The sequence below is a fragment of the Corylus avellana genome, chromosome ca1 (genome assembly GCF_901000735.1).
Source record: "Corylus avellana chromosome ca1, CavTom2PMs-1.0".
NCBI classification, from domain to species: domain Eukaryota; kingdom Viridiplantae; phylum Streptophyta; class Magnoliopsida; order Fagales; family Betulaceae; genus Corylus; species Corylus avellana.
Window position 1 is genome coordinate 34,550,811 of NC_081541.1, and position 27,831 is coordinate 34,578,641.

A 27,831-nucleotide genomic window follows, 5' to 3' on the forward strand; every position below is an offset into this window, starting at 1 on the left:
GTGGCTGTGTGTCAGCCCAATGGTGATAACTGCCAAAAACTGTCAGAAATTGAGATATCTTTTGTTTATTGTTTTTTTTTTTTTTTTTTAATTCTTAAATTATTTATGTGGACAAAGTGTTCGAATACTTGGATGAATATCCAACAGAAAGTAATGAAGTCATATGAATTATAACTTATATAACATGTCTTGTCAATTTCTTTGAGATCGATCACATGAAGCTTCGTATCAAGTGTTTGGACCCCAAAGTCAACATTTTTGGAGAAAAAAAGGGTTTCTTAATAATTGATTAAGAATGGGAATCATGACGAGGAAAAGGACTTACTTTTATCTAAGAAGAAAGATTATCCTTGATTAGAAAAAAATAGTGTAACGTATATAACAAGGCATAACTATGGAAATTTTGGCAATAGAACATGTCTATGAATCTACTACAATGTGAAAATCACTTGATTCTGAAAAATTAAATAAAAATAAAGTAATTACGATCATTCATAGGGACGACATCAAATTCTTTTACGAGAGAAATGGCATATCATGAATAAGGAGTCAAACCTAATTTTGATGCCAGGAATAGCCCTCGATGACCCCTTGATTATGTCTTTGGCCATTTGGACAAAATTCAAAGTTGTAGGCAAACTACTTTCTTGAAGATAGTGCTCATTACTTCCTATTAAATATTAGGAAGTTTAGGAATATTGTTGAAGTATCTCTAGAAATAATTTTTGACTGGATTATTTTATTTGTCAAGCACAAGCAAAGAGTAATGATAACTCTTGACTCAGAATGTTAAAAATATATTTTAGACCATGTAAATATCTGCAAAACTATGGATAAGTTTAAAGGGAGGAAGACTATCACCAGGACGATCCCATGCATAATGGAGCTCATATTTAACATATTCGAGCTCAACTATATATTGAGAAAGAGTTTGGAAAGTGTTAAAATGCTAATGAAATGATTGAATTTAATGGTTTAATTGTTTTATTATAATGGTTTGTTTTGTTATAATGCACGTTAATTAAATAAACGAATTTACAATTTTCTATCGATTCAAGTTCAAAATAATTTTGGAATAATAGGTAAATTCAACATGATATTAGAGTAGTGATTCTGGGTTAGAATCATATTTCCGTACTTTACCTCATATTTCAGTGAAATATTTTACATGTTCCACTTTGCTTATTGAATGGGAGTCTCAATTTACACATAAAGAAGACTGTTAAAATATTAATTAATTAATTAAATTTGATCATAATTTTTATGGTGACTGGTAATTTAGTATATTTATATTGGTTTGAATCAATAATTTAAGAATTATAAAAGTATGCTTTGAATAATCAAAAGTGTCATAAAGTGTTCAAATGTCTTGTGAGCATGCATTACGCATGGGTTAGCTAGTGGGTGTTGGTGTGCACTACTGTTAAACAACTTGGAATAAAAGGGTTTCATAATACAATTCAAAAGTATAGGGAATTATGACAAGCAAGTGTACATACTTTAGGGTAGGTTGGTGGGAATATTAGTGGTGAAGCCGCCTGCTCTCAACATCAAACATAAAAAGATGAATTTTCTCAAAGTTTCTTACAACTTTCTTGATTTTTATTAAATTTTATAATTCATTTTAATTCTCATATTTGAATAATTTCTATAAAGATACATACAAAGATAAGTTAGTAACTAAAATAGAGATATAATACACACAAGCATATGCTTGGCCGCGCTATCAAAATCAGGCTTGGCCCCCCACATTTACACTTTGGCCTCCAGATGAAAATTTTTCGTCCAAGTCGATACATACAATAATTTTAAATACTTATTTCTCATTTCACTGGACGGATGTAGCACTATCCATCAACTCTTGAATTTGTTCATTTTTTAAAAAAAAATCTGATGAAAACTGCTACATCAGTTCAATAAAATAGAAGTAAGATAAGAGATCAGTACATAGCATTACTCGTATATATACATACGAGATATTACAAAACGCTAACACATATCTTGGCTTTGAAGCCTGTTATGTTGGTTGGTAATTAAGCATATATAGATATTTTTCATCCACAATTAATGTTTTCTCTATTAACTAAAATGTACTTTAACTGCAAATACCTGTTTAGGTTAGGCCAAATAATTTGGTTGATCTCTACCCCAGATACTCCTTACAATATATATTATATATATATATATAGCCAACACAATGTTGCCCTATGGGGACGAAATTGATGTGAACTTGAAAGGGACACACAATTTGCAGCTTTTCTCTTTCAATGACCACCATTTATGTAGCTTCAAAATGAACTATGACGTGTTAAAAACAACACAAACCAAGAAACAAAAAAAGTGACCCCAAGATGTTGACCTGCAAATTAAGTGTGCTTGTTTGATACTGTGACCAATTATGTTCATTTCTCAATCTTCCATTATTTTGATTACTTTTGTTTTATCTCCCAAGATTTTTGGTTAAACGAAGATCCTTTAGAATTACGTTGTCCAAATTTTAAGAGATAAAGGTTACGGGACTTACCTACCCGGGCACACAGGTGCGCTCGACATTTTGACTACTATAGTAATTAAGAAAATTTCCAGCCCTCAAAACAATTAAATTAGTAATTAAGTTCCTTAAAGATAGTTATAATTTCAATTATATATACCATGATACATAAGTACAAGTTAACTCAATTCATGAGCTGGACCGCAAGTTAACTCGTTAAGAATCCTTTATAAACCTGTGTGTTTATTATAATCATAATTAAATTTATGTGATTGACCTAATAAACGTTCCGAAAGTAGGAAAAGTAAAAGTTATAATAACTTTATGAATAATATAAATATTAAATAAATTGCAGACTGTTCATCACTTTCAGCCAACAACAAGTGTAAATGAAGACACACGTTTGCTTCAAAAAGAAAATATATATAATTGAGTTTATTAGAGTCTAGTGAATCTGCCTGCCAAAAGATTATCATGTAGGAAAGAAAAATAAAAAAAATGGTGACAGAATCTGCCTGAAGATATTTAGGAAAAAAAAGAAGAAGCATATAATAAAATTAAAAAAATCATTGAAAAATATATAAGTTAACCTGTCATTATAGCAAAGCTTTGATGGCACTTTTCTCATAGCCTCCTCTGAATATTTGAACAATTGAAGTCAAGGCTCTCTAGCAACTACCCACCTCCCAGCGTCTCTCTTGCGTCAGATTGTTTGATTCTGGACTCAAAATGAGTCAAACAAATCAGTCTATTATTTCTTACCAAATAGAACAATTTTCTTGCATGACGATATACGTTTCAATTTGTACTTATCCACAGTCTACTAGGAAGCTGTGGAGCTCAATGAATCATCCTTACCTTATAATTAATTAAAAATGGGTTCCATAATATTATCTCATACAGCTAATACATATATATATATATATACACAGAGTCTCCTAGGAAGCTGTGGAGCTCAATGAGTCATCCTTACCTTATAATTAAAAATGGGTCCATAATATTATCTCATGGAGCTGGCTAATATATATATATAGGCTGTAGATAAATATATTTTGGTCAAACATTTTATCAGTAAAACCAAGTGAGCACTGAGCAGAGACGTACACTTGTCAAAATCATGAAATTTGACGTGACAATTTGTGTCATTGAGTATTCTTTGGCACCAAATAAAAAATATTTAAAAAGTAAAATTATAATTTGTATTTGCATGACTAGGCAAGTATAGATGGTAATCAATTATTTCTGTGGATTAACGTTCATCCTTATGAATGTATTTAGTCCAAGATTCGTTTATTAGGTATACTAGACCAAATGGCTGCCGTTGATTTGACCGACCTATGTTCATAATTCAGCCGTAGGAATACAATTAGCTTTAATTTTAAAGCTCAATCTCGATCTTGTAGTGTGCCTTATCATTTGACTTGGGGTATGGTTTTTTTTGTTTTTGAGCCATAAAGAAATTTGGCCTAGCATTTTAGGTTACCCTACCAATGTTCTTTTCAATACCAAAATTATTGATGGGGCACACATTCTTCTACTCGTTCTTGTCCTTTGCTTTAGGGCATGTCCCTTGATGTGGCCAATGCTTCATACTATCGAGCAGTGAAACTTACGTTAACTAATTAAGACAATTCGTCAGGACCTTTTTCTTCTTCTCTTTTTTACTAAATAGTAATTGCCTGAACCACCTTAAAAGCGGGAGGAAGTTGACTGGACATCTTAGCTAATGGCAAAAATTTCACCTATCCCCAATTCATGTTCACCTCGGATGATCATGTTGGGTGAATTGTGACCTCATACAATCGTGTCAAGTATGCAACAGCGGCTTCATTGCAGTACTTATGGGCTAACGGGTCGCGCTTTTCTTGCCCCTTATCTCCATCCACTTCAAAATTCGGTACTTTAATATAAAATAAATAAATGACAAATTTCTAAATGCAAACAAGAATAAGATTATTGAATATTAGTAGAACAAGTAGGTAATAATTGAATAATTGCTCACCATAAAAAAAAATAATAATAAATAAATAAAAAAATGTAGTGAATAATTGGAGTCCACGAGGGGATGCAAATCGCAAAGAGTGTAAAGAGACCAAGTGGGTCCATCCATTTTCTGTATCTGATAGATCAGCACGTACATCTTTGTTGACCCTGGAAATGTGAACACCCTTTGCCGTTCTCCAGTCCATGATCCCCTTTTGTTTCTTTCTTCCTCACTGATTTGATTGACTTAAAAAATAATAAAAAGAAGAAAGTGAATACTTTTCAATAGGAATTTTGCTGGTATACATGCGTGGTTTACGTAGTCCTTTTGGGTATGTTATGTGTTACGTAGTTGACAACCGATAAGTACTTTTGGTATAGCTTTTGGAACAATGTTACATGGTCGACATGCTCTTTGGACGGCTCTGATCAGTCTGACTGTCGATGCATTTTAGATTTTTTTTTTTTTTTTAATTTTTTTTTTATGTTCTGTTTTATTTTGTGTTCTGTTTAAAAATGTGTTATGATGAGTCAAAATGAAAATTATTTTTGTATAACAGTGACTTTTACACAAATTATTTGTTAATAATTTTGTTTTAAGACGAGAAAACAAATGAGGGTTTGCATTTATATATGGGATAAGCTAATTAAGTGTCCAAAATGATCCAATGTGTGACTGTTAGACTTCCACGTTCGCAACTCACTCCACGACACGTGGCATAATTAATAAGTGAGTTAATTTCGTTGTCATGTCAGAATATATCGGTCGGTGTCTTGTTAATTTAAAAGATTGTGTCATTAATGAAAAAATGCATTAGCATCAATTAAATTAAAATGCAACAAAATTACAAAAACAAAAAAACAAAAAAGGGGTGGTAGCCACCACCCATCACATTTGGGTGGAGCCCCTCAACTCTAAGGGCGCGACCGCCCATTATCCAAGATCACTCCTCGCAAATAGGGGATTGTTACCCTTTGTTAATATGAGAAGCATTAACCAACTCTCTCAAACGTCAGGAGTGATGGCCGCTAATTGCCATCACGTAGAGGTGTCCTCCTCTTTCTTTCTTTTTATTTGACGGCACGTGTCTTCTATTAATAGCCTTATTAATTAACCGTTTATCATCTACAGTATGGATGATAGAGATCATTTTGGACAGTTAACTTATTCCTTAAATTTGCAAGATAATTTTTATATCCCACAAATCTGTTTGGTATAAGTGTTTGCCCACAGACCAAATTATTAATTTTTCCTTAATTTTATTTCAATTTTTCGAACATACAGTCTTATCACAACCATGTAGTATATGCATAATGAAGATATCAAACTTAACCATTGTTAATTAGAGAATCTTAAGAATCCAATGTGTCAATTAACGTGCATATTTCAAGAGAATATTAAACAAAAGTTTAAAAAGTTCATAGAATATTTTTTCTCTCTCTCTTTTTTTTTTAATATATATATATATTCTCTTAATTTATTTATTTATTTTTCTATCATTCAACAAATTGAGCCGCATTTACAATAGAATTAGAAAAATGCTAGTTGCATGTACAAGCTAGTTACGTAACCCCTTAAAAAAAAAAAAAATTATCCAAGCAAAATGCTACTTCTTTATTACTAAGAGGTGATTGTTTAGTCAATCCCGACCACTTGTACATATTAATAGCCGAGAGGTTAAGGAGACGGTTAATCACTGTTCAAAAGGGAAGGGAGCCATGGCCTTTTAGCCTTACGCCAATACATGTACTAATTTTCATTTTATTTTTTCCTGACATTTTTTAATTTTCAATAATGGATAATCTAGCTCCTAAATTTGTAGCACCAAATGGTTAATCTGTAATTAATTAGAATATGCAGTTGGTAGGAGAGACCCTCCTCAGTCCCCTCAAGGCACAATGTCAACTTGCGTCGATTATGTCAAAAAAAAATTTGGCTGCTGGCTGGCAACAATTAATAAACAAACCCTGGCCGACACCACCATATGCACACGAACGTGGAGCCAAGCCATAATAATGTATTTATATATATAATATATATTATATAAAAACATGAAATCAAACTTCTTTTCTTTTTCTTTTTTTTGGGTATATGCTTATTAGAATATTGATTTATTTACTTAATTAAATTTATATTTTTAAAATAAACGAGAGCTATTTTGAAGTATATCTAGCTACCATTTGTAAAGTGATTGTAATAAAAACTGAAGTACTCTAAATATCTTCTTTTATTAAATCATGAAAACCAAACAAATTGTTACAAAGAAAATTGCCTAGAGAGTTTACACATATTTGGACATCATTATATCGCAAAAAGTTAAGCCGATGAGTTTGGATATATTAACTATTATTTTTCTTTACGACAAAATTTTTTTTTTTCAACCTACTCTAATAAATGTCATTCAATATTTTTTGAATTTCTAAAAAGTTAATGTTTGGGTTCCTGGTAATAAATTACTATTAAAATATTAAAAAAAAAAAAAAAAGATGTGAGAGATGACACTGAGCACTTATTAAACTGGATTGAAAGAAATTTCTAGAAATTTTTGTCATTTTCTTTATACTTTATTAATGTGGGCCAAAGGCGAAACTATAATTTTAGGAAAGTGGGGAACAAAACTTAAAATAAATAAAAAAATTGGAGGGGCTCAGATCCTGTAAAATTAGGAGTTGTTCCACTCGTATGTATAAAACAACACTCACATTTACATTCAGAACACAAACAATTATTGTAGAGCTAAGTAGATGGGGAAAATATTATTTATATATAATTTCTATCCTACCGTTGATCTTAATTAGGTTGAAATTAATTAAAATTTAACAGAGATGATAATTAATTAGCCAGCCATGCAATCCCTTTTGGACTTTATGGTCCACGATGATGTAAGCACGTGTCTATTTAAGAAGGCTCAGAAACCCATCACAGGATAACCAGTGCTACTTCTTCTTCTTCTTCTTCGCCTCTTGAATTTCTATCCAAATCACACAACCATCACCTTTCTCTGCCATCTCTCCAGCTGACAAAGATGGCTGACCGGAAAGCTGAAACTAATGCCATTTCCGGCCAACCCCAGAAAACTCTTGCCGATTTTGACCCTCCAAAGAAGCCCAAAAGAAACGTATATGCTCTTGCTTGTGCAATTTTGGCCTCCACCACTTCCGTCTTGCTGGGCTATGGTGAGTTATCTTATATTCTAACAGTCTTCAACCTATTTTTTCCATTTTCCGTCAACTATTCAGTGACCTTTTTTCTTGCTTATTTTCTCAACGTATACGTTTTCCACTTTTGTTGTTTCAGATATTGGAGTAATGAGTGGAGCAGTAATCTACATCAAGGATGACCTGAAAATCAGCGACGTACAGGTTGAGATCCTCGCCGGAATCCTCAACCTTTACTGCCTCATAGGCTCCTGCGCCGCCGGAAGAACCTCCGACTGGATAGGCCGCCGCTACACCATCGTGGTATCCCAAGTCATCTTCTTCGCCGGAGCTATCCTCATGGGCTTCGCCACCAACTACTCATTCCTTATGGCCGGCCGCTTCGTCGCCGGCGTCGGCGTCGGGTACGCCCTCATGATCGCTCCGGTCTACACCGCCGAGGTCTCTCCAGCCTCCACTCGTGGCTTCCTTAGCTCATTCCCCGAGGTTCGTAGACCATGATCTCACCGACACTATTTTGTTTTCGGAGAAAAAAACAATAGTGCTTGATCCATTCACGAAAAAAAGTACCTTTGATTCTTGGTTTAAAACACGTTTCCAAACAGTGTTTTCCAAAGAGTTCATAAAATCCAAAATACTAAGACTATTCCTGGCAGATTCCAAATACCCGAGTCTGTTACTAAGTTCAGAAAATATGTTTCAAAAATTTTAAAAAAAACATCTTACAGCAGGTTCTATAAATAAATTCTAAACATTAAGATTGTTACATGAAATTCAATGTTTTGAATTTTACTATTGCAATCTTTATGATTATTAAAATATAAAAAAATATTCTCTCTCTCTTCTCTCCTCTCATCTCTCCTCCCACAATTATCTCTCATCTCATATATATATATATATATATATAAATATTTTAATAATATAATAAATGATTAAGGGAAGTTATTAGGGTATATTTTAAAAGTAAAAAGTAGTTTGAATCCTTAAATGTAAAAAAAATAAGGAGGAAGCTGCTGAAAATGCTCTAAAAATAATAGTGTTTGATATATAATTCATTCACGAAAAACACGTTTCCAAACAGTATTTTTCAAATAATATTTCAAGAAAATCATTTTTTAAAACAAAACATATTTTAAAAGAATTTTAAGACATGATATTTTTTTTGTTTTACTCTATCTCTACTACTTTCAGAGTTTAGGAGATTAAAATCATTAGAAATCTATTTTTTATATTATTTGTGAACTTTCTTTTTTGTTTCCAAATCTGTTTTAGTGATATCCTTTAATATTGGAAACTACCCTCACTTCACCAATCAAGGAAAAAAGTTTCTACTTGAACAGAAAAGTAACTAGGAGTGGGTCTTGCTTGTCGTCTTCGGTTGCTATATATATATATATAATATAAATTATAAAGAAAATGAAGCTAGAAAATAGAAAATAGAAAATAGAAAATAGTGAATATAATTTAATTACTATTCTAAAAAGAAATAACAAAAAGTAACTTGTGTTGTTACTGTACGTACAGGTCTTCATCAATGCTGGAATATTGATAGGGTACGTTTCCAACTATGGTTTCTCTAAGCTCCCATTACACTTGGGTTGGCGGTTCATGTTGGGATTGGGTGCCATCCCCTCGGTTGTACTAGGCACCGTCGTTTTAGTCATGCCCGAGTCACCTCGCTGGCTGGTCATGCAGGGTCGACTCGGAGACGCAAAGAAAATCCTTGACAAAACTTCCGACTCCAAAGAGGAGGCCCAAACAAGACTCGCTGACATCAAACAGGCAGCTGGAATTCCTGAGAGCTGCACCGACGACGTCGTTCCGGTGCCCAAACGAAGCCATGGTGAGGACGTATGGAAAGATCTCTTTGTCCATCCTACACCGGCCGTTCGCCATGTGTTACTTGCGGCCGTTGGTATCCATTTCTTCCAACAATCGTCGGGTATAGACTCGGTCGTTTTGTACAGTCCCAGAATCTTTGAGAAAGCTGGGATCACATCGCCCGATCAAAAGCTACTCGCCACAGTAGCTGTTGGATTCACTAAAACCGTCTTCATCTTGGTTGCCACGTTTTTGCTTGACAAGACTGGACGGCGACCATTGCTTCTAAGCAGCGTGGCGGGAATGATCTTCTCCCTCGCAACCCTCGGAGTCGGCCTAACTATCATCGATCATACAGATCATAAGATGATGTGGGCCGTCGTTTTGTGCATGGGCATGGTGTTATCATACGTGGCATTCTTCTCAATCGGGATGGGTCCGATCACGTGGGTCTATAGCTCGGAGATCTTCCCGTTGAAGCTACGTGCCCAGGGCGCCAGTATCGGAGTGGCGGTGAATAGGGTCACGAGTGGGGTGATTTCCATGACTTTTATCTCACTATACAAGGGCATCACCATCGGTGGGGCCTTCTTTCTTTATGCTGGGATTGCCACGGTGTCGTTTGTGTTCTTTTACTTTATGTTGCCGGAAACACAAGGTCGAACCCTCGAGGATATGGAGGGGTTGTTTGGTAATTTCAAGTGGAAGTTTGATAATAGCACGAAGAACATCAACAAGAATAGGGAAGATGGTAAGGGTCAGATTCAGTTAGGGACAAACGGGCAAACTTAGGATTTAGGCAAAAGGTATTAGATTTAGATCCCATGCAATAAATTCTCCTATTATGTGAGCGCTTGTCTGAAGTCTATCTCTTGGCAACTTTATTGTATGGGGATATATCTAAGTCTAGAGCTACAAGTCAAATATATTTGCTTCGAAACTTTAGAGTAGTTTTTGTTTTTTTTTTTAAACAATGATGTAAAAAGGTGAGAGGGCTGGCAAGCTTCACTGCAATGGCCAATAACAGTAGTTATGAATGAAAAGGGTGTAATGTACTATAGTACTGTTATTGTTTTTGGTTCTCTCTTTAGTTTGATATATTATAAGCAAGGACCATGGTTGCCCAGCACAATGATTCTCTTTATTTTACTATTCATTTCAAGTGGAATGAAGATGCCAGGGGAGATTCAATATGTGGATTAAAGGAAGATAAATATCTCACAACAATGACCGATGCTAACCTAATAACCAATAATGGCAACCAAGCGACAAAAGGTTGGGGAATAATATATGCCCCCTAACACCTAGAGTTATTGGGATTTAGGACATGGTATAATTTGGCATGGGTAGGACTTGATCAGCTTTTATTATAAATTAATCTAGCAATTCTTTATATTTCATTCGGCATTAAAAAAAAATTAAGTGATATAATTGGATAAATTAATTTAATTATTTAATAATTGATGTAGTAAATATTACATTAGTTTATCAGAAAACTTATAATAAAATTATAGTGCTTCTAACAACATTCATTTGAGTATTAAAGAAGAATGGCAGAAAGCCACTCTTGGAAGAATAGAAATTTCCGGTTTGGAAGAATTATTTCCAACCCAATATATAAAACTAGTAAGTGTTTATTGAACTTGTGAGAACGACATGCTAATTAAAAAAAATTATATTCTTACACGACTGAGAAAATTTGTCCTCTTGGAAAAGTAGAGGGTGCTTCAATTATTGTTAAGGAAACATTTGTAATGGCTAAAAAGCATTTCTAAGCTAATTTTTTTTTTTATAATATAAACGAAAAATACTAAAACGAGAAATTACATGGAAATAAAAACAAAATGTGGGCAACCATGTTCCTAAGCTACAATATTTGAGTATGATGTTTGGCATTTTGATGGGCTCCTTTATGGCTATTGTTTGTTTGGATGTACCTTTCCTTTTTTTTTTTTGGTGAAGGAAAAAAATTGACAGTGATGTGTCCCCCCAAGAAGAAGTGGTCCGTTCTTGGGTGGATTCAATTATGGCGGATAAAAGGGCCCTTTACATTTCTTTTTCTTTTGTTTCTTTTTTACTTCAACCAATAATGGGATGACTTGTTTTACAGGCGATCGATCCATTTAGATTTGGTCCAGTTGTAATATCAACATTCAAGATTGTGGACCATTTTTTTTCACCTTTTTTTTTTACAATCTTTTCATGCAACTCTTTTCTTACACTCACTCACACAAGTTTGGTGGACTAGGTTTGTGTTTGACTTTCAGCCAACAAATAAGAAGATGTGTGATTTGAATGACCAGTAACAACTCAATTATACATGGGTCTCCCACAACAACCAAAAAAAAAAAAAAAAAAAAGCATTGTCAAACAAACCCAATTCTCTAATCTTCATATCTATTGTAAAATTTGAAGAATTCTATACATATTGGCCGGCGACATCTGATATTATTGTGGGCAACTACACTCTTTCACGTTTCACCAAAAAATGGTGTGAATGAGAAGTAGGTAAATTCAAGGTCGATCAACTGTCTGAATAAGTGCACCCTATATCTTAGACTGTTTGAGATTTTGCTCAGATGGAGCCTTCTCTCATTAGAGGCTCGGACAAGCTAAGATTTAGTGAACCAATTACAGCCAATCCCGATCCAATTTTTCATGTCATGATCAATGGAAGTGCATAATTGCATGCGCATTAATGTTGGTGTGGGGTTCTCAATGGCTCTATGGGTGTCCTATTTTGATGAGGAGATTCTTGGATGCAAAATTGTTTGCATTACAATCCATTAATCCTGCCTTATTGTTGACGATTTTTTGGGATATTATTACAAATAAATTATAGTCCAAATTAATAACCTTGTTGGACCAAACTGTTGGTAGTGAGGTTCTCTGTTAAACAAATGGACAAGCCGATCGAGAATGGGAAGCAACCAAGCATGTGATATGCACGACAGGGAGAGCATGCATAACAGGATTTTGTCTGGGAATCTTCTGATTCCTAAAAGGATCATTTACAAACTATTTACTCTGTGAAAGAAGTTCAGTTGGCATCAGTCATTTGAACGGTTTGGTTTAGCGGTTTCAAAATATGCAGTTTGAAAAAACAACGATCTTAAAACGCGGTCAATGAAAACATGATTTTTAAGAAATGAAGTAAACATTTGATAAAAGTCATGGTTTGATTGTTTTTAAAAATCCACTTTCTTACTTGCTATTTGAAAGAGTGAAAGCCCTTTTTTTCAAACGCACTCTCAAGCAATTTTGTTTAAATATGTACTTTAACCTAAAATATCGCTAGGCCAAAGAGACGAGCATTATATATTTAGACAAGAAGATACACAAGGGTAAACTCCAAAACTTTAGCTTAAATAAAGGCCTCTTTCAATGAAGAGTAAGATGAATAAGCCTACCATATACACGAAGTTTAATGTAGAGACTTCTGCGGTTTTCCTGTACACAAAACACTTATGGAAATATTAAAGTATTGATTAAATTCATTTCTTCCTGTTAGTTTAAGCTTTTGAGATAAGTGGTGATTTAACATGGTATCAGAGTTATAAGGTAACAACAATTTTCGATCTAATTATTGATTAGCTACAGAAAATAATAGTTAGTATTTTCTATTTGACTAAATGTAATTACTCTACAAGCTTGAAGAACATTATATCAGTTAGTTGGGGGAAAAAGAAAAAGAAGGAAAAATCAGCAGAAATTAGCATGCTACAACCACCATCCTTAGTTCCTTAGAGCCCCATCCTCAGCCAGTTTTGCATGCTTTACAAGACAAGACAGCCCACAAGCTTAAGGTTTGTCGGCCTGTTTGGCACCAGCCCACCATGAAAGAGGGCCCAAACCATCATCATCAATTGATTCTTGAGAAATAGAGAACATAATTAGTATTGAGAGAAACTTTTAATAGGTAAGATGTAATATGTGGGATATTTTAATTAAGTGGGTGATGAATTGACAGAGTAAAGGTTGGAGCTCAAAACTCTTGGCTCTGATATTTTGTTGAGAGAATGACTATATATTGAATCATGCAGAATAAGTGATGCCCTACAAAGCATCAACCCACGCAAGAGGCCAATTGTAACTATCCTATTTGGGCGTAACCATAGTAGTACCAATTCGCAGAGCGCCGCTCAGGAAGATCTTAGACGGTGAGAATCACAAGCGCTCCCTCAAGATCGACCAAGTCATAACTTAACACTTGCCCCACCCTGGCAACAATGGGACTTAAGGTGGCTAACACTAATAGGTTAAGGGATTATCATTGCGGGAGTCGAACCCAAGCCCTAGTGCATGCCCAACCTCATAGGAATTTTCTTGAGACTATTGAACTACCACCATTGGTGTGAATGTATGAGATTATACTTCAGCTAGTAACTATTCAATAAAAGTATAAGTAGATTTATGAGTTTATTGTTGCATTATGCAATCTAAATGACTTCCAAATGATCTCCACACACATATATATAGCGGTGAAATTATTGGTTAAAGACGATAAAGTAGAAAAAGAAAAATAGAAATGTAAACTAGTCAATCTAGTTTACTTACTAAACGAGGATGTCCAGTTAGATTATATTTACATTTGCTAATGTAATACATATTTCAATAAAATAAAATAAAATAAACTCTTGGTTGTAATATAATTCTTTAGATATATTTAACCATTTCTTTAATGTGACTTTGTTTAGATATGATAAAATATAAAAATAAATAAATAAATACATAAATAAACAAAAATTAACCATTTTTCCGCATTTAATTAAAAAAAAAAAAAAAAACAGATATGATAATTAGTAAGCCGTGAAATTTGGGCTTTTTGGACATTATGGTCAACGATGACGTAAGCAGCCAAGAAGGTGTCTATTTAAGCAGTACTCCCTGAAGACAACGAAGGACGACCAGTACTGCCGGTTAATTGCCGCTTGAATTTTTGTATCAAAATCACACAACAATCACCTTTCTCTTCTACAAATCCTCTCCAGCTAACCGGGATGTCTGACCGGGAAAATGAAACTAATGCCATTTCCGGCCAACCCCAGAAAACTATTGAGGATTTTGATCCTCCAAAGAAGACCAAAACCAACGTATATGCTCTTTCGTGTGCAATTTTGGCTTCTACCACTTCCGTTTTACTGGGTTATGGTTAGGAATCTTCAACTTTTTTTTTTTTTTTGATGAATTATAAGTTTCCGCCATTTTCGTGAATTTTGTAGCTTATTAATTTTCTCAACGTACGTACATGATGTTTCAGATATTGGAGTAATGAGTGGAGCAGTAATCTACATAAAGGAAGACCTCAAAATCAGCGACGTAGAGGTCGAAGTCCTCGCCGGAGTCCTCAACCTGTACTGCCTCATAGGCTCCTGCGCCGCCGGAAGAACCTCCGACTGGATAGGCCGCCGCTACACCATCGTGTTATCCCAAGCCATCTTCTTTGCCGGAGCTATCCTCATGGGCTTTGCCACCAACTACGCCTTCCTTATGGTCGGCCGCTTCGTTGCCGGCATCGGCGTCGGCTACGCCCTCATGATCGCTCCGGTCTACACCGCCGAGGTCTCTCCCGCCTCCTCTCGCGGCTTCCTTAGCTCATTCCCCGAGGTTCGTTTATAATCATCTCACAAATTCCTTTGTCAAGATTTTCACTTCTCTCTAAAAAAAAAAAATGGAAAAAGGAAAAATTGAGCTGACACTTAAAAAGAGTTTAGAGGAAACGTTAAAATATTGATTAAATAATTTAATTTACGTATATTTTTATCATAGAAGCCAGCGGTTCTTTATCGACTTTTTAATTGATTTACATTTCAATTAAATATTTTACGTGTTAAGTATTACCTATTATAAGAAAAAGAGCTTAAGCCCACACATAAGGTCCTCTTCTCTTATTTGAAAATAGTAATCAAAATGATGGTAACCTAGAGGAGTTGCCATTGTGGGGATTGTTGTATTTATAATGAGCTGTTGTATATTGTTTGTTGCAAAGATATATATATATATATATACTCTATCTCTTCCTTATCCTTATCTATATTTTCACATTAAATCTAGGTGAGAAGATATGGTCTTCATATTTCCAAACCTTTTTTTTTTCTTCCAAATTTTCTTAAAACAACATATTTTCAAAGAGTATTAAGACATGAAACTACCCTAGCTCTTTTCACCAATCAAGAAAAGGACAAAAAAAGTTTTTTAACCGTTATCCTAAAACCCGATAGGAAGAGATTCACTTAATCATTAGTTTAACACTCCCAGACTCAAACTTCCTTTTAATAGGTGAGGTCCAATATGTGAAATATTTAATTTAAATTGAGGTAAATTGACGGAATCAAGATTCGATCCTAAGACCTTTGATTCTAATACCATATTAAATTACCAATTATCCAAAAGCTAGCTTAAGCTAATAAGAAGATGTTCACTTAATCATTAGTTTAATAGTAAACTACTGGTTTTTGTTGTTATGCAGGTGTTCATCAATGTTGGGATATTGCTAGGGTACGTTTCGAACTACGCTTTCTCTAAGCTCCGTACAAACTTGGGTTGGCGGTTCATGTTGGGAGTAGGAGCCGTCCCCTCTATTATACTTGGCGTCGTCGTTTTGGTCATGCCCGAGTCGCCTCGCTGGCTGGTCATGCAAGGTCGACTCGGAGACGCAGAGAAAATCCTTGACAAAACCTCCGAGTCCAAAGAGGAAGCCCAGACAAGACTTGCCGACATCAAACTAGCAGCTGGTATTCCTCATAACTCCACTGATGACGTCATTCAAGCGCCTAAAAAAAACCGTGGTGAGGGCGTGTGGAAAGAGCTCTTCCTACATCCTACACCATCTGTTCGCCACGTGTTTATCGCGTCTATCTTTCTCTATTTCTTCCAAGAAGCGTCGGGTATAGACGCGGTCGTTTTGTACAGCCCCAGAATCTTTGAGAAGGCTGGGATCACAAATTCTGATATAAAGCTACTTTGCACGATAGCCGTTGGGTTCACCAAGACTTTGTTTATCTTGACGGCCACGCTTTTGCTGGATAAGATCGGACGGCGACCCTTGCTTCTAACTAGCGTGGGGGGCATGATCGTCTCCCTCATAATCCTCGGAGTCACCCTAACGATCATTGATCGTACGGATGAGAAGGTTATGTGGGCCGTTGCTTTGTCCATCGCCATGGTGTTATTGTTCGTGGCATTCTTCTCGATCGGGATGGGTCCCGTCACGTGGGTGTACACGTCAGAAATCTTCCCGTTAAAGCTACGCGCCCAGGGCGTGAGTATCGGAGTCGCGGTGCAGAGGGTCACAAGTGGGGTCATTTCCATGACTTTTATTTCACTCTACAAGGCCATCACCATCGGCGGGGCCTTCTTTCTTTTCGCTGGAATTGCGTTGGTGACGTTGGTGTTTGCTTACTTTGTGCTACCAGAAACACAAGGTCGAGCCCTCGAGGATATGGAGGGGTTGTTCGGTAATTTAATGTGGAACTTTCCTGGTTACAAGAAACACGAGGAAGTGGATGGTGATGGTAAGGTTCTTATTCACTCTTCAGATCCTAAGCAATAAAAAAAATTGTCTTATTAAAAAAAAAAAAAGAGAGGCTCTCATCAACTTCATTGTACATAACTAAATCAAAAGCTCCCATCCCACACAAACATATTTGCTTCGAAGTTTGAGGGGTTTTTTTTTTTCCCACAACAATGATGTGGAAAGGTCAAGGTTCAATGGAATGGCCAATAATAGTGTAATTGTTTTTGGTTCTCTTTTTTATTTTGATAATCTATGAACCATGATTAGCTTGAGCAAGGAGTCCAAGTGTTGGGGAGATTCAATACTTGCATTAAAGCAGGGTAAATCTCTCATAACAATGATCGATTCTATAACCAATAACACCAAGAGAAAGAAGTTTGCAATGTCGATATTTCATCAATAGTGATCTATCCAAAATCCACTAGTAACTTTCACGGCTACGTCAAGGAGTGTGCAGTTGAGAATTAAATTCGAATATGTATCTCAGACATGTAGAACAAAAATTCATTTATTTGCATCAAGTTTTTGAGGAGCTCATTCAAGACTTACTAAAACTATTACTTGACAGAAAATAAGAGCTCTGTTTTTGGCTTATAGTTTTTTTCAAACACTCCATATTTAATTCCACTCTCTTTCTCATTAAAAATAAAAAATAAAATAAAAATAAAAACTAAAGAGAAAACTAAGTTTCAATAAATTATTAAATGATAACTTGAATAGAATAGTTTCTATTTTCTACTTTATAACTACAAGAAATTACTCTACAAGCTTGAAGAACATTATTTCATCTATTTGCCAAAAAAAAAGGAAAGAAAGAAAAAAAAAATGCTTTTTAAGACAAGACAGCCCACCAGCCTAAGGTTCTTCGATCGGGTTTGCATCAACCCACCATGAAACAGGACCCAAGCCATCGTCAGCAATTGATCCCTGAGAAATAGAGAACATAATTAGAGAGATTCCTGGAAAGATGATGATTGCCATTTGCCAAAGTATGGAACACTGCTCATCAGCTTTGATGCACAAGATTGATCGGGTATCATCCATTTTCACATATAATGATCAATTTTTTTTTTTTTTTTTATTATTGTTACGAAATAACAATGCTAAAAATATGAAATTTAGTGTTTTGTTTGCACATAAAGGGCGTATCTTTTTTACTTTGTACGTAAGATATTATTTACCATTCAATAATACTCAAAGAAACTCTATCAATTCTATTTGACTCTGTCAATTCATACAGAATGTAAAACATTTGATGCAACCGGCAAAAATTTTATTTAGATTCTATTAATTAATTGATATTTTTTTTTTTTTCATATCGGAGAACGTCGACAAGGCAGAGCCATTTGGACCCACCCTTGCAGAGTAACTCTCAAACCCGTGCACCGCACCCTCGAAAGTTTATTTATACGGACCAGGGTAAATCGCAGGCTTTTACACCAGGGGATGTGGCCCCAAGAGAGAGTTTGTACCTAGCAAATCTCAAACTTGAGATCTATGGGGTGATACTCCCTAAGACCACATGCCTCAACGACTAGGCCAACCCCTTGGGGTTAATTAATTAATTAATTAATGGATATTTGTATTTAATTTTTAAGGTTCAATGGTGATTTTGTAATTCAATAAATAGGTGTTGCCCTAAGTTATGTTAGGTAAGTCAATGAAGAGACGTTGCCCTAAATTATACTAGCCAAGTCAATAAATGGACGTTGTCCTAGGGTTTAATCATGAGTATGTCTAAGTGTGATTTGTACTCCAATGGAGGGAGACTTTTATGGCATAAAATTATGAGAAGTTGATTCTCTTCTTTCGCTCGGTTTAATCATTAGTCTCTCTAAGTGTGATTTGTACTCCAATGGAGGGAGACTTTTATGGAATAAAATTATGAGAAAAAGTAAAATCATGGAGCTGCTATGGCAGAGCGGTCAGGTGGCAAAGTGGTGGCCATGGGAGTTTTTGGGTGGAGAGAGAGAGAGAGGTCTGTTTTATTGCACGGAGAAAAAGTAGACAGCGTGAGTTTTAGTTAAAAAAAAAAAACCCTTAGTTTCAACTGGGCCATCCAAACTTTGCACAGCAGACATGCGGTAGTTTTCACTACCGCATAGAAGCCGGATGCTCCTTCTAGCTTCTTCTTTCTCTACTTTATCTCGCCTCTTAGCTTTCTTTCTCCTCACTTTGCCCTAATTTTACAGTGTATTTCTGTGATTATTGTCTGTCCCGAATCAACATTTTTGCCTTTAAGGTTTGTAGATCTATTTGAAAATTGGATCAAAAAATAAAATTACTAAAGTGAATAAAAATGGATGATGCTTTATCAATTTTGATAGGCCGACAGACATAAACACACACACACATATCTCATGGTTGTTACAGCATTCTGAGAAAAGTATGAGATAAAGGAAGTTAGAACAAAGTGGGCACCCAGTCAAATTATGAAAAGAGGGGATGAACTTACAGTAATCCTCATCGGAGCAAATGGCTTAGCTTGTTCTGGCTGCTCAAGTGGAATTGATGGATAACTTATACTGCGAACTCGGAACAAGATCTGCCATTTTTAAAACCAAAAGTTAGCAAAAGCTTGCACTTCAGATGGTTGAGCATTCCTTTAACATATCAAAAAAAAAGTATAACTATATGAACCTCATCAATCCCATCAACAATAAATGGATCTCCACCAAACTCCCATTCCCATGTGCCTTTGTCCCTGCAGTCCCCATAAATGCATGAAAGGTCATCATTAAGCATATTGATTTAAAAATGCACCATAAAATGAACAGAAAAAAAAAAAACTTGTACAGGATTTGGTGATGCATTGAATGGGGAAAAAAAAGAGAAAAATATGAAACCAAGAAAGGAGCTTACTTTTTATTTGGGTCAGGTTTGAAGGAGGAAGGAATTGGGAAAAGTTCGACCGGTATATAAATGTCATCGAAAAATCCAAGTGATACTGTCATTTACAGAGTCAATCAGTATGCCAGCACTATGTAAAATGTAATTATCTAAAAAGAAAAGATAGATCATTTTGACAAACTAGAATTCAGAGAGTGAATATCCTTGCCAAGAACTGCTAGTTGCTTCACAAATGAGAAAAAAAGTCTACATTGGTAGCACCAGATGATGTAAAAGACGAATGTAAATTAGAACCCCAATCCAAACAAAATAGAAATAGAGTATCCCGCTTTTATCACAATCTAGAAAAGGTGTAGATAATAAGGAGATCAATTACATAATTTGGGTGGAAGCTGAGTGTTCGCAGTCTGGTGATAGTAAAGGAGATAAGGATCAAAATGAAGGAAACATAGAAGTGAGCAAGTTGAGTTAGTTAAGGTGAGGCAAAGCAAAATGAATGCTGCGAATGAGATTGAGGAAGACAACCAACCCAGAAATGCAACTGGCTTCAGGTTTGAAATTAATCACTGATCAAGGAAATCAGTGGCTTATAACAACCTGGAGGTAGCGCACAATTTACCAAGCCAAGCTCAGGCATGTGAGGGTGTTCACCATGATTCACACCAATTTTTTGTCCCAAACCAGGAAGCAACTTTCAAATCAAACCTGACATCTAGTTCTTTTCACAAGGTTGGTCCCATTAATTTGAACAGGAAGCAGGAACTGTAAGAGAGGCTGTTTATGATATTCCTCCGGGAATATCTTCCATAGGACATATTGCTTGGGGGATTCTCTAGTTAGTGTAAGGGAAGGGTACGATTTGAAAATGAAACAAAGAGAAAACCCTAGGATTTGGGTGGCTGTTGCTGGGCTGTGAATAATAACCTGGGAATGGTATTTGGTCCTTGGTTATTTGGAAGTCATTTGATGGTTGAGCGATTTAGAGTTTGTACAGTATGGATTTGAAAGAAAGGAACCAAAGCAAAAACAGGTCTGATCATTTATAAAAATTGTTGGATGTTAAAAGAAAAAGAAAATATTCTCCAAGCCTCACATGTAGAAATCCAAAGCATTACTAGGCTGGTGGCTGGTTGTTTGTAAGCAAGATGCTTGTTAGCATCAGTAGTTCTAGCAGATTCCTGTTGGAGGGTGTTGTATTCTTTGTATTGTTAATAGAAACTTCATTCATCCCTCAAAAAAAAAAAAAAAAAACTCACCCTAATAAGAGACTCCAAATAAAACTTAAAAGCCTAACCCTAAAAAGATTTGGACTTTATAGGCTTTCACCACTAGGCTCGAATTTTTTGATAAATAAATAACTAATAAAACCCCAAAAACATAATAAAAGCCAAAATAAGACCTACCTAATGCACTAAAACTTCATTCCATACCCACAAACAAATATGGAAATTAAAAAAATATTCCCGACTCCTAAAATTGAATAAAATTAGAACAATCAAACAAAACCAGCTTCTTGCCCCATGCATCAGTAGTTCCACCATTTGCTAAAACTTTTTAGTGCTAAGACCAGCCAACCAAAACAAGCAGTGGTTTCTTAACTAACAAATCAGAGAGTTCTCGAGCCATCTTAAAGATCTCCTGCCTTAATTCAGCAACCTGTATCTAATTAAATTAATTTGGGCTCATATGGTTGAGATCTAATATCTAAGTCTGGGAATCAACAACCAACTACTTTTTACATAAAGAACTTCTGAATGTCAATTAAATTACTCATCGATGTCTTCATCTTCTGTGAAAAGAGCAGGAGAGAATAGCCTTTTTGTGTTCCCGGCGCTATCAATCTTAAAGACTTCAGGCCGATTAGCCTTGTGGGAGGCATCTATAAAATCATAGCCAAGGTATTAGCAAATAGATTGAAGGTAGTTTTGGATAAGATTATATCTCAGTCGCAAAGTGCTTTTATTAAGGGTAGGCAAATTCTAGATCCTATCTTGATTTCTAATGAATGCCTTGATAGTTGGTTGAGATCAAGGGAGCCAGGGGTTATTTGCAAATGGATCTAGAAAAAGCTTATGACCATGTGAATTGCGATTTCTTGTTTTATATGCTGAGGAGGTGTGGTTTTGGGGGGATTTGGTGCTCTTGGATAAAACATTGCATTTCTTCGATGCGATTCTCAATCCTAGTCAATGGTTCTCCTAATGGTTTTTTTTAGCAGTTCCAAGGGATTGAGACAAGGGGACCCCCTGTCTCCTCTGTTATTTGTTTTTGTGATGGAAGCCTTGAGCAGGATGATTTCGGCGGCGGTTAACGGGGGGTTGTTAGATGGTTTCAAGGTTGGTAACACTGTGGTTTCTCACCTTCTATTTGCTGATGATACCTTGATTTTTTGCAATGCTATGCCCACCCAAGTTCGCTATTTGCGGAGTCTATTTTTATTATTTGAAGCTGCTTCCAGTCTGAAGGTCAATTTGGCTAAGTAGGTGTTGATTCCAGTAGGAAATGCGGAGCAAGTGGGCATGTTAGTAGGCATTCTAGGGTGTGGGGTTGCCTATTAAGTACCTTGGTATGCCGTTGGGGGCTCCTTATAAGGCTAAGCATATTTGGGATGAAGTTATCAAAAAGATAGAACGTCGGTTGGCCGGTTGGAAAAGGTTGCATTTGTCAAAGGGTGGCAGGGTCATGCTTATCAAGAGCACTCTTGCTAACTTGCCTACTTATTATCTGTCTCTTTTCCCTATTCCGGTTAGCGTTGCCAAGCGTATTGAGAAGTTATAGCGTAATTTCTTATGGGGTGGGCTAGGCGAAGAGTTCAAATACTACCTGGTGAAGTGGTCGAAGGTGTGCACTCCAATTAAGGAAGGCGGGTTGGGTATTAGAAACTTAGTGGTCCTCAATCACGCACTGCTAGGAAAATGGTCGTGGCGTTATGGATCGGAAAGAGATGCTTGGTAGAGGGTTGTGGTGGATGCGAAGTTTGGAAGCTTATGGGGTGGGTGGTGCTCTATGGAGCTTGGAGGTACTTTTGGGGTAGGGTTATGGAAGAATATTAGGAAAGAATGGGACACTTTCCAAGACTTTACGCGTATTGAGGTGGGGGAAGGGACTAGGGTTCGATTCTACAGCTCTTAAGACAGCTTTCCCTAGTCTATTCAGTATTGTATGTGCGAAGAACGCTTCAGTTGCGGCTCATTTGGAGGTGAGGGGTAGCTTTAATCAGTGGAATGTTAGTTTTTCTAGAGGGGCTCATGATTGGGAGGTGGATGTATTTGCCTCTTTTTTCCAGGTGCTGCATTCTGCCCGAGTGAGACGAGGATGTGAAGATAGGTTGTGGTGGATCTCCTCCAAAAGAGGCCAGTTCAAGGTCAAACTTCTTTATGCTTCCTTGGCTTGTTCTGAAGAGAGGCAATTCCCTTGGAAGAGTGTGTGGCGTACACAAGCTCCATTGAGGGCAAGCAGCGGCTTTGGGAAAAATTCTGACCCTAGACAACCTAAGGAAGCGGCATGTGATTGTGACAAACAGGTGTTGGATGTGCAAGAGGGATGAGGAGACGGTGGATCACCTTCTTCATTGCGAGGTAGCCTATGCTTTGTGGTGCGCCTTTTTTGGTCGGTTTGGGTTGTCTTGGGTGATGCCGAGACGGGTTTCTGATTTGCTCGCCTGTTGATGGTCTTTGGGAAGGAGGGGGAGTGCTGCGGTTTGGAAGATGGTGCCTACTTTTTTTTTTTTTGTGTCTATGGAATGAGAGAAATAATAGATGTTTTGAGGATTTGGAGGGTTCCTTGGAAGACTTATTATCCTATTGCTTTCATACTCTATACCTTTGGACTGTGGCGTATGTCTTCCCGGTGTCGATTAGTTACGATGATTTTCTTATTCGTTTTTCCCTTTCTAGTTAGGTGATCCTATTGTATACTCCCAGTGTACTTTGAGGCGCCTTTATGCTTTCAATAAAATTGGTTATTACTTATCAAAAAAAAAAAAAAAAAAGAGAGAATGGCCTATAGTTTCACCCTCATAAATAAGAAATGAAGAAGGCTCCCATGAGATTAAAGTGAAAGAAGAGGACTTATGCAGCTGAACCAAAATAGCTAGAGAAAAATATAATAATGCAAATGATCGGGATCATCTTATCTTCGCCAACAGGACTACTCTTAAAAGTCATAGATGTTCATGCAATTGAGTATATATCCTCCTCATTGTTACCACTTATCATCTAATAATCGAGATCTAGGGGGTGGAAAAACTTTCCTTCAAAAATAGGATTCTCTTATGAACTAGGGTGCACACCTTAATAAGTGGACAAGTATTCTTAATAGGCCAAAAAATCTTGAGCCTGCTAGGAAGGCAAATTGATGAAGCCCCATATGAATAAAGTAAACTATCAACCAAGGCAAGGATTAGTCCTACTGCGACTAGTTACAACTGCCACCATTCCCATTGCCAGTTATAACTACCATGATACCCATGAAACAATCAGAAAGGAGCATTCAGCCGAGTATAATGCATCAAATGAGATACAAGGTTACTCATTGAAAATAGAGATTGCTCCCCAGCTATCCTCCTCAAATTCATACTTAAAAAGAAATGACTCCCAGATTAACCTATCGATCCCTTACCAATGATCCAAGACAAGGTGATTCAAATCATCATGTTAACTAGTAACCAAGCTACTTAACAAGAATAAATAGTAACCATGCCACGATGAAACCGCAAAATGCAATTTTAGCCCCACGCTCAGAAACAAGCCCAAAAGAGGAGCACATGCATACAAGTGGCACATCTGTGATGAATAAAGTAGTAATACTTGTAAACAGGAAAAGAAGGGTTACAAAAATAATAAAAAATTATATGCAGAAGCACTAGTCGCATTAGAGTTAAATAAGTAAAGATGTGCAAGACATACAGCGTAAACCCGTAGAATTAGATTCTTTAAGTTTTGCAGCAATAATCTCTCCCTCAAATGGACGAAACATAATCAGTCTGAACACCACCTGCAAAAATATGAAGAAAAAAAAAGGACAAAATTGTTTTCTGATTAGTAACTTCAAATGTAGGGATTCCGATTCTAAGTAAATAGATAAAAATTGTGGCTTATAAAATAATTGGACACCAAATCCACTTGTACATAATAAAAAAACCACCATAGCCACTGATACACTAGAGAGAGGGGAAAAAAAGGCGCTAAGGAAAACAAACAAGCTAATTCAAATTCTATCAGAAACACAAATGACTCGTTCAACTATAAAGTGAAATCTAAACATCCAATTAGCAAAAGCTTTGCACGAATCAAGAAAACTATATTTACCCTATCTAACAAAAGTGAAACCAAAATTACAATTCCAAACCAAAACTTATTCCAAAAATATATATAAACAAATCAGAACTACAAACAAATATTACCAAAACACTATTGTTCCTACTAAGACTATGAGAAACAATACAAGATATAGTCAAATCTAAAGTTTCATTCCATAAAGGACCATATCAAGAATCTTTTGCCTCAATCAGCAACCTACTAGAGATACTACTTTCCACATTTTTTTTTATAAGTAAATGCAATTTATTAAAGAGCGCAAAATGAGCAACCCAAGTACAAAGGAAATATAAAAGAGAAAAACCTAGGTCGAATATATTGAATACACTACTACCTTCAACATTACCTCCTTAAAACTGATAAACTGATTTCCATAACGATATTGAATACACTACAAACCAAATATATGGGTCTTGCACATACAGCTCGCATGCCCTACCCATTACCCACCCCTCTTCGTGCATGTGTGTGGCCATGGAATCAGAGCAATTGAAATTGGCTTTACAATATTTGTTAAAATTCTTGTCAAAATCTAATCAAAGTCATATACGAGAATGCCAAACAATAAATGAGAAGGCGGTACAAAAATGCTAATTGACCTTGCAGAGTGATTTCCTAGGGAACATATTGGAAAAAAAAAAAAAAAAAAAAAAAAAAACAACCACAATCACAATGCTAATTGCAAATTAAAATATATAAATGCAAACAAAAGTAAGTTTCAAACTGAGTTTAGACAAGGTATAAACTATCCCAAACTAGTTCAAAACCAATTGAAAATCGATTTTTTTTTTTTTTTCAGGTTCAGTTTAGACCAGAACTAAACCAGTGATTTCCCAAAACCCCCCCTAAGAGTCCCATTTACGAGAATCGAGCCTAAGATTCATGGGAATCGAATAAAGATTTGAGTTTCAAAGTATAAGAAGGTATAGTATTCATCAAGCATACCGTATAGGTCGGAGCGCCATCACTGGGAAAGATAAAGCCACCTTTAATGGAGCGGATATCATAGACGGAGACACAAAGACCCAATTTTGCAATAACCTTCAACACAACAATAATAGAGCCTTTCAGATGATGTCAACAATGGTTGATTGATCACAGTAAAAAGAAGAGTGTATTGAGAAAACCATAGAGCAAACCTTGTCTAGGAAAAGTTTTTCAAGCTCTCCTTTGACAACTTCCTCGCAGGGAAGGCTAAGGAGACTTGGTGGCACGCGAAAGGTGTGCTCCAATCGGCTAAGGTAGAACATCTGGGCCTCCTTCAAAAACCTTTTTTTTATAATCCAAACTGAAACCAATGAAGAAGTACTATATAGCATCTCTCATGTTATATACAAAAAGAATAAAACTTTAAGCAAAACCCACGTTGTTTCTTTGTTACATGTGAATAGTGAGAGGCTTACTTGAGATTTCGTGGCCGGAAAACGGTGATCACGGGCGGCGCAGAGAGGAAGGACTGTGTTTGAGGGATTCGGCGCAGATTAGAATCCAAAAAGCCACGTCACCGTTTTAAATGGATTGGGGGCTGATCCAGGTCAGACTGGATCCGGCTTCTGTGCAGATGCTGTTAAAATAGAGGGCTCAGATTTAATCAGGCCCCTTTTAATTAAACGTAGTCGTTTTCTTTTCCGAAGCTAACGTTTCTTATGGTTTTTTTTTTTTTTTTTTTCTTTAACGCCGTTTAAGGTGGAAGGGAGCTGCACTCGTGTTCCTTCCATGGCTGTGGCTCCAACTTGAGTCGACGAAGCTGAAGAAAGTAAGGTGCAAAGCTTGAAAGGAGTATCTGGCTTCAATTCCTCTGACCCAAAAAAAGCAAATCATATTCTTTCTAAACTTCCAGAGCCGCTACTTCCCTCCATGGCTTCATCAAGCAACCCAAAACAGCTTGGAATTTTATTCGTACCTGGGTTTGCTCTTCGACGGCCGAATCGTCGCAATCAACCACCACCACCGTCAGGTCCACCACGCAGCCGCCGGCTGAGCCTTCTCCGCCAAGTCCTTTTGCAACGAAATCTTGGTCATATCCTCCATTGATCACCCAAATTTCGTGAAGCTCCACAGCTATTGCAGTGATCCGAGAGGGCTTCTTCTGGTTTTCGATGATGGTCATGACGGGTGGTGGTTTGAAGGGGTTGAAAACCAAATCCATTTTAGCCTTTTTTTTTTTTTTTTTATCTTCAGATCCATTTTAGCTTCTTTTTTTTTTTTCTCTCTTTCAGATCCATTTTAGCTTGAAAGGAAGAGAAGTGCATCCCCTTCCTCAAACCATAAGAAACGTTAGCTTCAAAAAAGAAAACGACCACGTTTAATTAAAAGGGGCTTGATTAAATTTGAGCCCTCTATTTTTTAACAGCATCGATCTGCGCTAAAAACTACAGCACAGAAGCCTGATCGGTCAGACTAGTTAGTGATGAAACTTTCTTACTTGAGAGTGAATGATATAGTATATGACATTGCTCTTTTGAAAATCGTTGTACAAAGTATATACAGTGTTATTTATTTATTTATTTTGTTAAAAACACATGTTTTCACCCAGAATTTTGAAGAAGTTGGCAAATTTTAACCTTTAAACCCTTTTCATATCAATATAGCATGATTGTGGTGTTAAATACATACTCTTACTTGATTATATTAATGTTTGTAAACTATTAATTACTTGAATACACCCCAACCGCCCCCGGGCAAAAATGGAA

The 27,831-nt window shown here is 36.2% G+C and overlaps 3 protein-coding genes across 6 annotated transcripts; 2 read left to right on the top strand and 1 right to left on the bottom strand.

The window, feature by feature from the left end:
* Positions 1–7,393: 7,393 nt before the first annotated feature.
* LOC132185696 (polyol transporter 5) lies at positions 7,394–10,528 on the top strand. The gene is made up of 3 exons (XM_059599475.1): positions 7,394–7,651; positions 7,773–8,119; positions 9,158–10,528. Exons 1-3 carry the CDS (start codon positions 7,501–7,503, stop codon positions 10,244–10,246), a joined length of 1,587 nt encoding a protein of 528 aa, XP_059455458.1. The 5' UTR covers positions 7,394–7,500; the 3' UTR covers positions 10,247–10,528.
* A 3,923-nt stretch (positions 10,529–14,451) lies between these two features.
* LOC132170726 (polyol transporter 5-like) lies at positions 14,452–17,006 on the top strand. The gene is made up of 3 exons (XM_059581814.1): positions 14,452–14,605; positions 14,715–15,061; positions 15,924–17,006. Exons 1-3 carry the CDS (start codon positions 14,455–14,457, stop codon positions 17,004–17,006), a joined length of 1,581 nt encoding a protein of 526 aa, XP_059437797.1. The 5' UTR covers positions 14,452–14,454.
* Positions 17,007–17,641: 635 nt separating this feature from the next.
* LOC132164642 (uncharacterized) lies at positions 17,642–26,623 on the bottom strand. 4 transcript variants are annotated; one of them, XM_059575200.1, is made up of 8 exons: positions 26,542–26,623; positions 26,278–26,407; positions 26,084–26,179; positions 24,728–24,815; positions 19,833–19,917; positions 19,611–19,674; positions 19,426–19,515; positions 17,642–17,897 (listed from the first exon to the last, which is right to left on the bottom strand). In XM_059575200.1, the coding sequence occupies exons 2-8, from the start codon at positions 26,386–26,388 to the stop codon at positions 17,826–17,828; spliced, it is 606 nt and encodes a 201-aa protein (XP_059431183.1). In that variant the 5' UTR covers positions 26,389–26,407; positions 26,542–26,623; the 3' UTR covers positions 17,642–17,825. The 4 variants fall into 4 exon arrangements, with proteins under 4 accessions (XP_059431183.1, XP_059431177.1, XP_059431171.1 ...); XM_059575194.1 differs by having other exon boundaries at positions 26,278–26,397; positions 26,542–26,621; XM_059575188.1 differs by having other exon boundaries at positions 26,278–26,426; positions 26,542–26,616.
* Positions 26,624–27,831: the final 1,208 nt, after the last annotated feature.

What these genes read in the sequence shown, in the direction of transcription:
- LOC132185696 (XM_059599475.1), top strand. Translation starts at nt 7,501, where the DNA reads ATGGCTGACCGGAAAGCTGAAACTAATGCCATTTCCGGCCAACCCCAG. An exon ending in TTCCGTCTTGCTGGGCTATG is followed by an intron (nt 7,652 to 7,772) that starts GTGAGTTATCTT and finishes TTGTTGTTTCAG; the next exon opens with ATATTGGAGTAATGAGTGGA. An exon ending in TCCTTAGCTCATTCCCCGAG is followed by an intron (nt 8,120 to 9,157) that starts GTTCGTAGACCA and finishes CTGTACGTACAG; the next exon opens with GTCTTCATCAATGCTGGAAT.
- LOC132170726 (XM_059581814.1), top strand. Translation starts at nt 14,455, where the DNA reads ATGTCTGACCGGGAAAATGAAACTAATGCCATTTCCGGCCAACCCCAG. An exon ending in TTCCGTTTTACTGGGTTATG is followed by an intron (nt 14,606 to 14,714) that starts GTTAGGAATCTT and finishes ATGATGTTTCAG; the next exon opens with ATATTGGAGTAATGAGTGGA. An exon ending in TCCTTAGCTCATTCCCCGAG is followed by an intron (nt 15,062 to 15,923) that starts GTTCGTTTATAA and finishes GTTGTTATGCAG; the next exon opens with GTGTTCATCAATGTTGGGAT.
- LOC132164642 (XM_059575200.1), bottom strand. Translation starts at nt 26,388, where the DNA reads ATGTTCTACCTTAGCCGATTGGAGCACACCTTTCGCGTGCCACCAAGT. An exon ending in AAAAACTTTTCCTAGACAAG is followed by an intron (nt 26,180 to 26,277) that starts GTTTGCTCTATG and finishes GTTGTGTTGAAG; the next exon opens with GTTATTGCAAAATTGGGTCT. An exon ending in TAATTCTACGGGTTTACGCT is followed by an intron (nt 19,918 to 24,727) that starts GTATGTCTTGCA and finishes TGTAAATGACAG; the next exon opens with TATCACTTGGATTTTTCGAT.